Source organism: Phoca vitulina, unplaced genomic scaffold (genome assembly GCF_004348235.1).
Source record: "Phoca vitulina isolate PV1807 unplaced genomic scaffold, GSC_HSeal_1.0 scaffold38, whole genome shotgun sequence".
Taxonomy (NCBI): Eukaryota; Metazoa; Chordata; class Mammalia; order Carnivora; family Phocidae; genus Phoca; species Phoca vitulina.
This window is the reverse complement of record NW_022589741.1, coordinates 423714-437972: the sequence shown is the minus strand read 5'-3', so window position 1 is coordinate 437972 and position 14259 is coordinate 423714. Positions and strand designations below refer to the sequence as shown.

The following is a 14259-nucleotide window of genomic DNA, read 5'->3' as shown; positions in this document are numbered from 1 at the left end:
TATGTAAACAACAGGACAGATCAATGACACCAGGAGTTGGTTCTTTGAAAAAAACAAAAACAAAAACAAACAATAAAATTGATAAATCTCTAGCCAGATTCATAAAAAAAGAAAAAGAGGGAAGACTCAAATAAACAAAATCAGAAATGAAAGAGGAAAAATAACAACTGACACCACAGAAATACCAAGGGTTGTAGGAGCATATTATGAAAAATTATATGTCAATAAATTGGACAACCTAGAAAACATGGGTAAATTACTAGAAACATATAAACTACCAAAACTGAAGCAGGAAGAAATAGAAAGTTTGAACAGACCAATTATTAGCAATAAAATTGAATCAGTAATCAGAAAACTCCCAACAAACAAAATTCCAGGACCTGATGGCTTCACAGGTGAATTCTTCCAAACATTTAAAGAAGAGTTAATACCTATTCTTCTCAAACTATTCCAAAAAACAGAAGAGGAAGGTAAACTTCCAAATTCATTCTATGAAGCCAGCATTACCCTGATACCAAAAGATATCAGATACAGACACTACAAAAAAAGAGAACTACAGGCCAATATCTCTGATGAACATAGATGCAAAAATCGTCAACAAAATATTAGCAAACTGAATCCAACAATACATTAAAAAAAATCATTCACTGAGATCAAGTGGGATTTATTCCTAGGATGCAAGGTGGTTCAATATCTGCAAATCAATCACTGTGATATACCACGTTAATAAAATAAAGGATAAGACCCATACGATCGTTTCAATAGATGCAGAAAAAGTACATTTGACAAAGTACAACATCCATTCAAGATAAAAACCCTCGACAAAGTAGGTTTAGAGTGATTGTACCTCAACATAATAAAGGCCATAAATGAAAAACCCACAGCTAACATCATACTCAATGGTGAAAAACAGAGATTTTCCCCTAAGATCAAGAATAAGACAAGGGTGTCCGCTTTCACCACTTTTATTCAACACAGCACTGGAAGTCCTAGCTGCAGCAATTAGACAACAAAAAGAAATAAAAGACATCCAAATCATTAAGGAAGAAGTAAAATTTCCAGTATTTGCAGATGACACAATACTATATATAGAAAACTCTAAAGACTCCACCAGAAAACTACTAGAACTGATAAATGAATTCAATAAGGTTGCAGGATACAAAATCAATAGACAGAAATGTGTTGCATTTCTATATACTATTAATGAAGTAGCAGAAAGAGAGATGAAGAAAACAATCACATTTACAACTGCACCAGAAAGAATAAAATACCTAGGAATAAACTTAATCAAGGAGGTGAAAGACCTGTACTCTGAAAACTATAAAACACTGATGGAAGAAATTGAAGACAACACAAATGAATGGAAAGATATTCGACGTTCATTGGTTGGAAGAACAAATATTATTAAAATGTCCATACTATCCAAAGCAACATACAGATGTAATGCAGTTGCTATCAAAATGTCAACAGCATTTTTCACAGACCCAGAACAATCCCAAAATGTGTAGGGAACCACAAAAGACCCCAAATAGCCAAAGCAATCTTGAAAAAGAAAAATAAAGCTGGAGGTATCACAATCCCAGATTTCAAGATATACTAGGAAGCCATAGCAACCAAACCAGTATGGTACTGGCACACAAAGAGATACACAGATCAATGGAACAGAATAGAACACCCAGAAGTAAACCCACAATTATGTGGTCAATTAATCTTCGACAAAGTAGACAAGAATATGCAATGGGAAAAAGTCTCATCAACAAATCGTGCCGGGAAAACTTGACAGCAACATGCAAAACAATGAAAGTGGATCAGCTTCTTACACCGTACACAAAAATAAACTCAAAATGGATTAAGGACCTAAATGAGAGAACTGAAACCATAAAAATCCTAGAAGAGAGCACAGGCACTAATTTCTCTGATATTGGCTGTAGCAACATTTTTCTAGATATATCTCCTGAGGTGAGGGAAACAAAAGCAAAAATAAACTATTGAGACTACATCAAAATAAAAAGCTTCTGCTCAGCAAAGGAAACAATCAATAAAATGAAAACACAACCACTGAATGGGAGAAGATATCTGCAAATGACATTTCCAATAAACGGCTAGTACCCAAAATATATAAAGAACTGATACAACTCAACACCCAAAAAACAAACAATCCAATTAAAAAGTGGGCAGAAGACATGAAGAGACATTTCTCCAAAGAAGGCCTACAGATGGTCAACAGACACATGAAAAGATGCTCAACATCACTATCATCAGGGAAATGCAGATCAAAACCACAATGAGATATTACCTCACACCAGTCAGAATGACTAGTATCAACAACACAGGAAACAACAGGTGTTGGAGAGGATGCAGAGAAAGGGGAACCTTCTTGCACTGTTGATGGGAACGCAGGCTGGTATAGCCACTCTGGAAAACAGTATGGAGGTTCCTCAAAAAGTTAAAAATAGAACTACCATATGATCTAATAAATTATGGAAGCAGCCTAAGTGTCCACTGATAGATGAAGGGATAAAGAAGACGTGATACACACACATACATTGGAATATTATTCAGCCATTAAAAGGATGAAATCTTGCCATTTGCAACCACAGGAGTGGATCTGGAGGGTTTAATGCTAAACAAAGTAAGTCAGTCAGAGAAAGACAAATACCATATGATCTCACCTGTAAGTGGAATTTAAGAAACAGAACAACTGAAGAAAAAAGTGACAAACCAAACCAAAAAACAGACTCTTCAACTATAGAGAACAAATGGTTTTTACTCAATCTATATGATACTTTCTTTTTTTTTTGAAAGTAGTGTGAAAACTAAAGTTACATTGTAAAATGCCTAGATTAAAAGGAAATAAAATCTTTAGTGAGAAAAATAATTTTTAAAAAATCTAGGTTTTTGCCAAGAAACAGACTCTTAACTATAAAGAATACACTAAGGGTCCCCAGAGGGGAGGTGCGGGGGGAGGATGGGTGAAACAGTTGATGGGATGAAGGAGGACACTTGTGATGAAAAATGAAAAAAAAAGAAAACAAAAACCATCTAGATTTTTGTAGCCAAGTACTGAAAGTTTTTAGTTTAGAGTCTTTGCATTTAGCTTCCCATCTGCTAATATGACTTACATCCATTCAATTTAAGAAAAGTGTGGGTGACTACCAAGTGCCAGGACCTGGGGAGACAGTGATGAATTACAACAAACGCCCCCTGTCCTTAAAATCTCAGTCTAATTAAAGAAGACTTTGAATATTAAATTTGAAACTAACCCCCTCTTTACATCATCTTAGTATTTACTCACATCTTTGGGAAAAGAAAAGAATAGCTTTTCCGATTTTTTCCCAAGTCCTATCTATTTCTCAATAGGCAACTGATTCCTACTGGCAGGGAATTTATGGGCTTCTAGTCCATTCCCCCAGAGGAAAAGAGCTTCAGGAGGAGTTAACTAGCTAGTAAGGGTAACTGGCATTCTATGGGGAGCTAATCTCCAAACTGTTTAAAGTAACACCGTCACTTTTCCTCCACATGAAAACCAGCATACATAAGGGATAAAAGTAGGGCTGCCAGTCTTTTGGAAAGGGAGGGGGAGGGCTAGGCACACCTGTCATTAGCTTATAACTATTCAATTTAACAAACATTTTAAAGAAAAATAAAATAAGGTATTATAACCACATTTATTTACCTACTTAGAATAATTTAAAAAATATTTTCCACTGTGCTTATTTTGACAGAAATTTTGACTAGAATATTGGGGTGATGTAAGGACAGAATGATACGGGGTAAAAAGCAGACCCTACTCTTTGTCCTCCCTCTTTTAAACTAACAAGAGAAAAAAATGGAGGCTGGCAAGTTTCTAATTTTAGTTGAGTGAGGGCTGGGTGGTTCTCTCAAAAGCTCCAGCGAGGCAGACAAGGATAGCACGTTCAGGGGGAGACTGTTTCCGTGCCGCTAACTTATTATTTAATATTGTATCACAGGGTGCGCACTGCTGTACCTCAGTAAGAAAAATTTCACAGGACCTTAGAACGTTGTACAATTTATTTATAAAAATATATGTTTGTTCTTACCAGCAGCCTTTTCATTTTGGCCCGGAATATTATTCTGTCTTTTCCACAAGGGAACAGACTCTTCTTGAGCAGTTCTCAGAGTCACAGAGGGATGGCTTTCTTCATAAACAGGACATCTGTGGGCGCAACGTGAAGTCCCACCTTGCTGGGGCACCACTTGAGTGCCATCTGAACCATTTATTTTTGCTAAAGTTTGGCACTCAGAAGAACAATACGGTAGAGAAGGCATCACAGTGACAGAGTCCGAACAAACAGCTGCGGGTGGAAAATGACTTTCCTGGAGATTCCAGTGACTGAACTTGTGTTCTGTTGGAAGCACATGCTTTGAATGAAAATAGTGACTTGTAATCACGTTTTGAGAATCTTCAAGTGTTACCGGTTGACACTGAGACACTTGTATATTTTTACTACTCCTAATATTTGACGGAGACTTAGGAGGAGGATGAGGCACAATCAGTCTACCCTGAGCTTGTAAGAGTCTGTGGGCTCTGCTCTCGGACTGGGGCCGAAGGACAGTGCCTTTTCTGTGTGTGCGCACGAAGGCTGACTGCACTTGAGCAGATCTTGTTCTTCGGATTACTCTTGTACCACCTCGTGGTGGATTTGCTTTCTGAGCTTTAGAAGCGCCACTTTGCAGAGGGGGTTGACTGCCCTCTTTTTCTGAGGGTGGCCAGGCTTGTTTAGCAACGTTATAACCTGAAGGCATAAAACAGTTCAGAGGCACATGGTCTGTCCCAGCTTCTCCTAAAGCAGCGACATTGTCAGAGACAGAATCCTCCTCGGGCTTCGTTCCATCAGCAGAATCTACAGCACTTAGGGCAGGAACTCTAACTGCGTTGCCGGCAGCACCACTTTTAGTCTGAACGTGGAAAGGCTGAGACCACTGCTGAGATAGCTCTGTTCTGTTCTTCAGTGAATGATGGTCTGCAGCATTTTTTTCTGTATCTCCAGTTTCATCAAACCACCTCAGTTTTTTAATAGTCTTTGGAATTTCTGTACCTTTTTCTTTTGTTAATTCAATACTATCCCTGATAGCTGCTGCTTTTTGATTTCCTAACTTAAAGCTATGGTTTATAACTAGTGCCTTAAAACAATTGTGTTCGTATTTAGATTCTTTTTTTAAAATACTTTTCAGGAACCTCACACCATTTCTCTCATGAATGTTGTATTTCATCTTCTTGTGCTGACCCACTAAGTCACAGTTAGAAATCATGTGAGACACTGACGTTGATGTTTGGGGTATTTTGTGTTTTTTATCATTTGAATCAGAGCTGTGAGGTATATAGGCAACTTGGAAATCATCTGAAAACAAAGGCAACTCTTCGTTATCACAATGGAAGCATTTTAACTTCTCACCTTTAACGTTTGTCAATTCTCCTAACTTAGCAGAACGCGGTGCCGGGTCGACTTCCTTTATATGTAGACTGCTCTTTGGTAAAGGCCTAGCCGGCTGCGTATGACGTGGCAAAACCATACGTGTTGCCACAGGTACAAATGGAGTAGTTCTATTTTCTTGTGTTAATTCGGAATCGCTCCCTTGGTCTGAAAACGCAGCCGTTTCCTGTGTTAGACAATCTGGAGTGGCCCAGACTCTGCTGAATTTAAATGTTGGGCTCTCAGTAACAAACGGTCTCTCCCTTTTGAATGTTCCAGAAGAGGAGTCAGTTGCCCTCACAGGGCTAGTTTCGGAGACCTCTTTGCTTTTTCCGTCTTGTACAAATATGGGTGGACTATATACAAAGGCTACTGAATTATTAGCACTATTTGTCACTCTTTCCACAGGTGGATTTTCTTCTTTACCGTTAAAACATTCACAAGAAGGCAGAACGTTAGGATTACTTAAAATATCTGAGAAAGGTGTGACAGTCTGAGTATTTGGATCATTTACATTTATGAGCCAATTATTTATATGCTGAGTTTTAGAGAGTGACGGTTTATCTTCATCAAAGCAGCTTAGATTAGTTGATTGCAGATTTACTGATTTGAGAGAAATGAAATTCTTCTGGTTTGATGTGGAAGGCTCCTTGTTAAGGGTTAAATATATTTCTTCATGTTCCCCAGCCTCAAGACTGTCTATACTCGAGAGGGTTTCAGAATTTGTTATTTGATTAACTTCATCACAAAATTTCTGAAAGAAAAAAAAAAAGGAACATTGTTATACAGCTTAGAACTTTTTAAACACCAAAATTAATGATTCGACCCACCACTGTTACTGAGTCCTATTGTCCTTGTCATATAAAATAAAGTAATATGACTATAAACAGTGTATCTAAATAATCTATATCCCTGGAGTAGTCCTCAAAGTGAAGAAGAGGGAGCCAACAAAGACTGACAATAAATTGTATTTGCCTTAATTTCTACACCTAAAGTTAAGTACCTAATTATTCTAGCCACGGTTATTGCTTAGAAAATAATTTTACTACTGCTATTCCATTTGGAGTATTGAGTTTCTTGAAGGTTTTATAACACCATGTGAAATTCTGAAAAATAGTTATTTACAAAGAGTATTTTTTTCCTGAAAGCTTCACTGGACTTGAATGAGGCTCCTGAAAGCTCTGTGACCCTAATGTGAGTTTCCCATTGGTAGGGTTGATCTTCTGAGACCAGGTGGTCTCATGGCCTCCACTGTGGGGTTCTACACTCTGACTGCATGTTACAATCACAGGAAGAGCTTTGTAGAAATAACTACATGTGGGTCCTGCTGATTTAATGCTCAGATGGGGTCCATGTATTTGTATTTTTATTTTAAAGTACTCCAGGCAATTCTAATGAGGATATAGAATTGACAATTACTGATTTTAATGAGTTCTTTTTTGAGACTTAGAACAGCAATAATTTCTATGAATTTCATAGACATTCTCATCACTATTTCAATGAACTTTCATGGAACTTATTGGTCTTTAATTAAATTTCATGATCACTTCAAAGTGTGGTATGTGTTTAAAGATACTTCTAATTTCTCATATACCATATATACCTGCATTAATTTGTATCACATATAAATAAATATATTCAAGAGGATTTCAGATTGTAAATCTTGTCAAAAAGTTAAATGGACTCAAAAGAAAGGAAATGACTGTCCCTTAAGATTTTTTGCAAATTTTAGAAAATTTAAATATTCTGATACTAAACAAAAATATATGATTTTTCTAGCCCAAAAATAAATGAAGAAACCCAGGAAATCAATTACAGAATAAAACTACTTTAGTTTGTACAGTTAATGCTTATTGATATATTATCACACAATAACTTTTGAAAACGATTATGAGAGTTTGCTATTACTAGCATTTACCACCTATTTATCACATCCTCAGTGCTCTGGTGTCTTTTGAAAGTGATGGTCACTCAGCCTGATCAGGAGAACAAAACAGAGCACACTCTGTCAATGCCTGTTTGTGCAGCTGAGCTGCTTTAATAGACAAACATAAGGAAACCCTCGAGGGCTTCTTTGAGATGACATCTAATGAGATGTAGAAATCTGGGTTTGAGGGTCTTTCTAGATTGGTACGTGTGATATTCATGGCTCTAAGATTTTTGTTGTTACAGGTCTGTGATGGCCTCATACCCCGAAGCACCTGGAAAGAAGTTTAGCAACTTCTGATTTCACCAAACTATACTTCCCCCCCCCAGATTTCTTCTCATCACTAAGAAATGAAACATTATGATCAGTTTTAACTTTTGCTTGTAAGTTACTGATATGCAAACTGTACTAGTTTATACTCTGTGTTTCAGTTTTAAAATCGTCATTGAGGATGCATCCAAATGCACCCATTTTAAATGTATAGTTTGATGGATTTTGACAAATTATTCACCCATACCCACCGTATCAAACAATCCATAGAACCTTTCCATCTGCTGGAAGTCCACACCTATCCACCACTAACTACCACTAATCTGCTATCACTACAGATCTGAGTTTTCATCCTCCTGAAAAACTCCAGGGACATTTCTTATTGTGCAGATGCTGGTGGAGTGCAGTGGTGTTCAGCTCTTGTTTGTTTGAAGATGCCTATTTTGCCTTCGTTCCAGAAGGATATTTCTAGCTGGATACAGAATTCTAGGCCAGGAGTTTCCTGATATCAGAACTTTAAAAATGCTTCACTGTCTTCTGGCCTCAAGTTAAGGTGGTCTGTCTTATCTTTGTTCACCCACATGCTATGGATCTTTTTCCCCTCTAGATAAATTTTCCACATTTTTCAAAATAATTTCTTAAATTTGAGTGTGGTTGACACACAATGTTACATGAGTTTCAGATGTACAACACAGTGATGCTGGGCTCACCACAAGTGTGGCTGCATCTGTCCCCACACGACACCGTTGATGACATTCCCTGTGCTGCGTGGCTTAATTTGATGTTGATGTGCCTTTGCAGGGGGTGTGGATTTTTTTTGAGGCTTGTCCAAAGAATATGTCCGGGTAGAAAGCCTATGTGATTACAGGGCTTTTATCTCACTTGTTTTCCTTTTTTTAAGATCGTATCCTATATTGCCTGTTGTCCGATGTCTAAAAACAGCTGTTTCATATATCTTATTCAGAATTATAGTTGTTTATGGTAGGAAGGCATTTCATCATAGCCAGAAGAAGCCTTCTGCTTTCCTTTTTTTTGTTTTTAAGCCTTGTCATTATTACTTAGTTACTGGATAAATCAGGCCAAGGTCATGAATTTAATCTTGATATCAGCCTACTAAGAATCTCATAAATGTGTGTAATTACTCATGAAAAATAAAGTGCATGAACATTTCAGGAAAATCAGCTGAAATCCATACTTTGTGGGGGAAAAAAACTAAGTGAATGGATCACCAGAGATAGAACAGAAATGCCATCTCTAGCTAATTGTGACATATTTTCATTAAGAACCTAATGTCCACATGTATTATAATTTTCAGGATGCTTTTTATAATCCAGTCTCTAACAATGATACTTATATTACATTGTAGTTTTAAATAGCTTTCACGTTTGATCAGAAAATAACATTGATAGAGCATATTTTTCCAAATATGGGAGATGGAAAAAGAATAGAGAAAGCAGAGTGAAAAATGAGCAAAAGGTAGAAAAATCTAAACAATTATTTCTGTAGTATCTGTGATGAATTTGTGTCGACTCATTCACATCCTATCCTTGGTTAACGCCATACTTTTCTCTAGTGTAGATCACTGCAGAGATGGGACAGAATTAATTACTAGATACTAAAATATTATTAACATATTTATAGTTTCATACTTGCAAACTGCTTAGATGCTGATCTTCTAGGAGTTTCTGAGTTTCTTCCAGTTTAAGCTGGAACGCATCTTTGTTAGTAGCCAAGTTTGCCCTGTTGTTTTCCTTCATTTCTTTACCACAATTGATTTTGGATAAGAGATGTTTCTGATGCTTGTGACCATTTTTTGACAATGATGAAGGCAAGGCATTATCTATAGCTCTGTGAACCATACATAAAAAATATTTAGTACATTTAAATAAAGTTAACCTCAGTCTATCTATACAAATGACACATTTATGTTGTATGGGTGTGTGTGCGGGTGTGCGTTCAGATAATCACATTTAAGGATATTAGAATGGGAATTTAAGGCAGTCAATAGTAGAATAAAAATGGTTGTGGGATTAGAGTGCCAATAAAGCACTCCATCTTCATGTAGGAATACCCAATTATTCATGGCTTTGGTTATTAAGTCCTATTTCTCTATTGTTTGGGACAGATGTGGAAGGAATTCCTGTAGACACGTAGAGTCATTCCTTAGTTCTGTAAGAGCATTCCTATCTGGATAAAAATGTGCTGCGCTGCCCTTAGCTCTGAGATGATGTCACAGCTGGTACATATTCCCATAACCCAAATAGAGTTGGTTGAAGACTCCAGCAGATAGAAAATATGAAAACTGCCTGTTGGGACAGGCAGGAATCTCCATCCTACTTTACTAGGTTTGGAAGCCTGGCTCTTCTTGACGGAGGAGAATATACACACTCGTTTTCAGTTGTGTCACGATACAAACATGGTTTTCAGGCCACACAAGGGGCGTCTCTAGTGCAGGGTCTGCCTGTAGTGTGCTGAAGTGCCACCCACAGGTTATCAGTGGGTGACACCACTTTCTACGAGGACTCTGCATCTTCTGGGAACGTCTCGCTAGTTCTATTTCAGCACACGTACAGAGTGAGAAGCAAAGAGCCAGGAGCACTGTTCTGGGGGGTGGGAAGGAAGCGTATCAAAGAGCGGACCACTGCCGTACACACGCAGCAGTGTGACTCCCAAGAGCATTTAGGCCCAGCTCACTTCAATTGCTCCTATTTGAACGAGGATAAAAATGTTTGGAGGATACATGGCCACATGTAACATATACCTATCTCCAATACACATATATATCTTTATTGGGACGAACTGGAATAGTCAAGGTCAACGGTTACTAGATTCCAGCCCATCCTTTTGTGACCACAGAGTCCGCGGTCACGGAGAGCAAGAAGGTATTTCGCACAAGTTCCTGAATGCTGAGAGTATGTTTCTCTCTCTGCCTTTTAGGCTTTCCTACTCTCACAGATTCCTTCCCCTTCAGTCACCCTTCCCAAACAAAATATTGCTAAATCTACAAAATGTCTAATAAACCCAATTTATTTACCTTTAAAGTTGACGTCTCTCAACTTTTTCTTCTCTATTTCTTTCTTCTCTACTCCACTTGCTTCTCTTCTCTTCTCTACTTTCTTCCCCCAGTGAGGAGGATTGAGGGGATGAATAGAAATAAAAGGAGATGGGGAAGTAGGAAGAGAGGGAGAGTAAAGTATGGGGGGAAAGGATGAAGACACAGGATGGATTGGAGAGGGAGCTGAATGCAGAGGAGAGGAAAAGAGAGGGACAGATGAAAGGGGTAAGGATGGAGAGGCAGGAGAGGAGGGTAAAGAAGAGGAAAGGATGGAGGAAGAGGACTGCACAGGGGATGAAGAAGGTGTGGAAGACAAAGAAGAGCACGGGGAGCGACAGGGAGGTGGGTGGGAGTGAACTGAGGCAGGAGGATGGTCTACAAAGGCCTGGGGCAGATCTGACAATGTGGTGGTTTGTGGAACAGACTGCTGGACTGACCAAAAAGAATCTAAAGTAGCAGGATGTTCAGGGAACAGGCTGATATCAGAAAGAGTGGGGACTGGTTGATGAGGGGGGTGATTGGATAAACAGGAAGGCTTCAAAATGGGGACAGCTTCCAAAGGGGTTGGGGAAACAACCAGTAGAGCTGGAAGGGAACGATGAATGAGGGCAGGCATTAGAGTGGCTGGAGTAGAACGCTGTGGAGGGAAATGTTTGGGTCTGGAAGTTTTGTAAAATAACTTGCTCTGTGAGTCAGGAGGAGGGATGATTGTGGAACTTCGGGGTGGGTGGGGTAGATGGTCAGGTGGGCCAGAAGGAATTGGGGCTGGTAGATGCGGGAAACTGCTAGAGAAGCTGGGGGTAACTGGGGCTGGAGGGTGAGGAAGATATTTGACTGGGTAGGACAGTAACGGGGCTGGTAAAGAGGTCTTTGGAAGAGCAGTGGGGACAGATGGACGGACAGGCAGGGTTTGGGGCTGGTGGGGGGCAGAAACAGTTGGATAGCCAGGAAGAATCTGGGAATGGTGGGATAGCAATGGGGCCCGTGGAGGAGACAGCTGATCAGTTAAGTAGGGATAAGGTGTGGACACAGCTGGACAGGCAGGAATGGATCTGCACAGGTGGAAAAGCATTTGGACAGGCAGGTAGAGAGACAGCCTTATTAAGATGTTCTTCTTGTTGTTGACGCTTATTAGGCTGCCTCTAGGCTTTTGATTCATAGTATATTTTTGTCCTGAGGGTCCATGCATGTGTTCTTCTGATCAACCAGTGTCCGCTCACATGTGCTGAGAAATGTATGTAGCTTATTCACGTTCCCCTTTTCTGATTCCTCTCAAGAGTATTTTCACCTCTTTAGAAGTCTGGTAGTCATACAGATAATAAATATGGGCTAGAAAATCTGGTTTAAATTACTGGTACAAAGGGAAAATGAGGTCAAATAGAGCACTGCTCAGCTCTGGCCAGATTTCTCAGGGTTGCATGTGGTTCAGGTCCAACTGTGTCACCATAAATACATGGATATTGGAGATAGATATCTGATAATATCACTTTAAAGTATAAAAATTACATCTATCAGAAGGGTGAAGTATATTATATTTGTGATAAGTATTTGGTTGTGATGGAAGGCTGATTACTTGTATTTTTAATGTTAGTCCCTTATTAATATTCTTATATCTCATTATTTCCTGAGGCAGCTTCTATTTTCATATGGATATATTCTCTGATTGTCTTGAGGCTTTAGCATTGAATGCCCTCTAGTTTTTCATACAATTTTTTACCGTTAGATGATCACATTACCAACATCTTAAACTATTTTTTATCTGCCACTAATATTTTCCACATTGGAACAATTGTTTATGAGTACTGATAGAATCAACTACTTTGGATGCTGCCTGTTTCCTGCCATTACTTTTTTTTTTTTTTTTAAAGATTTTATTTATTTGACAGAGAGAGACATACCGAGAGAGGGAACACAAGCAGGGGGTGTGGGAGAGGGAGAAGCAGGCTTCCTGCAGAGCAGGGAGCCCGATGCGGGGCTCGATCCCAGGACCCTGGGACCATGACCCGAGCCGAAGGCAGACGCTTAACGACTGAGCCACCCAGGCGCCCCTCCTGCCATTACTTTATTCCTTAACACATTTTAGGTTTATGTTCCACATATAATGGATTTTTAATGTGATGCTAGCTTATCAATATTGTAGCTTAATCATATTTTAAATAAATAGTACACGTATTTCTATTAACTTAACACCTGATCCTTAATATTCCAATATTTCATACTTGTATAGCATTTTATAATTTACAAAGCATTTTCATACACATTATTTAATACTGTTAGTTATCTGTGGGGAGAAATTCAACATTTTACAAGTAAGCCATAGTGTTATCTCTGTAAATTCTATACATTTGTTGTTTTCCAAATATATAACATTTATGTGTGTGTGTATACATACAGATAGGTGTAGATAGTCATAGTCAAAATAGTGCATTACAATAATAAATGAAAACTATGTATTCTAATTTAAAATGGAGATCATCTCTCGTAAAACAAAATGACGTATGTTACTTAGTGGTCCTAGCAGATTTGGATAATGCTAACTCTATGTTTGTGTGCTACAGGAAGTCAAAGTTGTTCTGACACTTCATCTCTTCTAAGACTTTAAGGAACTGTACAGTGTTGAGGGAAAAATAGCCTATACTTTCATTCCTAGCAATAAAGAGCTTTTTTATTGAAAATATCTGATAACACAAAGGATAATAATTGATATGCAGAAAGAGAAACCTGTGAGTAAGGAAAACCTGTATACAAAAATGCACATTACTTTTATACTAAATGATTTGGAATTTTTATTACTCTAAATCCCCCCTCTAAATGTCTGTCGTCTTCCCTCCCCACGGACTACTCTGAAGTTATACTCCCTTCACCCCCGAGACTTCTCGGCCACTGTTGTCCGGCTTCCTCCCGCCGCTCCGAGGTACTGCTTTTGCTCGCGATTAACTAAAAACAGACACTTCTGGACCACTGTCTTTCTGACTTTAATTCCCTTGGTTTGCATGTCATCGTGCTTTCCTGGTTATTTTCCTACTTCTCCAGTTGTTCCTTCTCAGGTTCTTTCTTTTTTTTTTCTTTTTTAATTTTTTTATTGTTATGTTAAACTCAGGTTCTTTCTTGAGCTCCTTTCTTTGCTTGTCCTTTATATGCTGGAATTTCTTTTTTATAGTAAACTTTAAAGACTATTTCAATGTCATTCACTTATATTTCTTGGAATGGGAATGTATACATTATTCACCAATAAAGCTTAATGCTTTAAATTTACAATTACCCTATTTGTAGAAACTTGAAAATTATTCCAATTAAACAAAAGTACAAAAAATTTTTTTCTTATAATTCAAAATGTATTTTAAAGCGACATTTTTATAGAAGCCAAAACCTCTAACCCAAAATTGAGAACTGTAGTCTCATAAGCATAACAAAATGGCCACATTCTAACTTAATTATCTTGGTTATTAACAGTGGGGAAAAAATGCGGTGGCTCCTAAATAAGACAAAGCAGGCTAACAACTGGTATGGATTCCCTTCTGGGCACTCAGAGCTCCAGCCCTAATCATTATTTTATCATGACAGACAACTGC

General features: G+C 38.2%; 1 protein-coding gene across 6 annotated transcripts in view; it reads right to left on the bottom strand.

Moving 5' to 3' along the window:
• LOC116646840 (centrosomal protein of 126 kDa-like) overlaps positions 1-14259 on the bottom strand; it is a 54002-nt gene that overhangs the window by 27403 nt on the left and 12340 nt on the right. For 3 of the 6 annotated variants that reach the window (XR_004302224.1, XR_004302225.1, XM_032427761.1), the window contains exons 1-2: positions 9282-10873; positions 4062-6189 (exon numbers count right to left, since the gene is read on the bottom strand). Coding sequence is in view for 4 of the 6 variants with exons in the window: in XM_032427761.1 (XP_032283652.1) it covers positions 4062-6189; positions 9282-9491 (2338 nt within the window). In the remaining 2 variants the exon portion in view is untranslated. Of the gene's footprint in view, positions 1-4061; positions 6190-9281; positions 10875-14259 lie in introns of those variants that run through there. The other 3 variants (XM_032427762.1, XM_032427763.1, XM_032427760.1) reach the window with 3 other exon arrangements.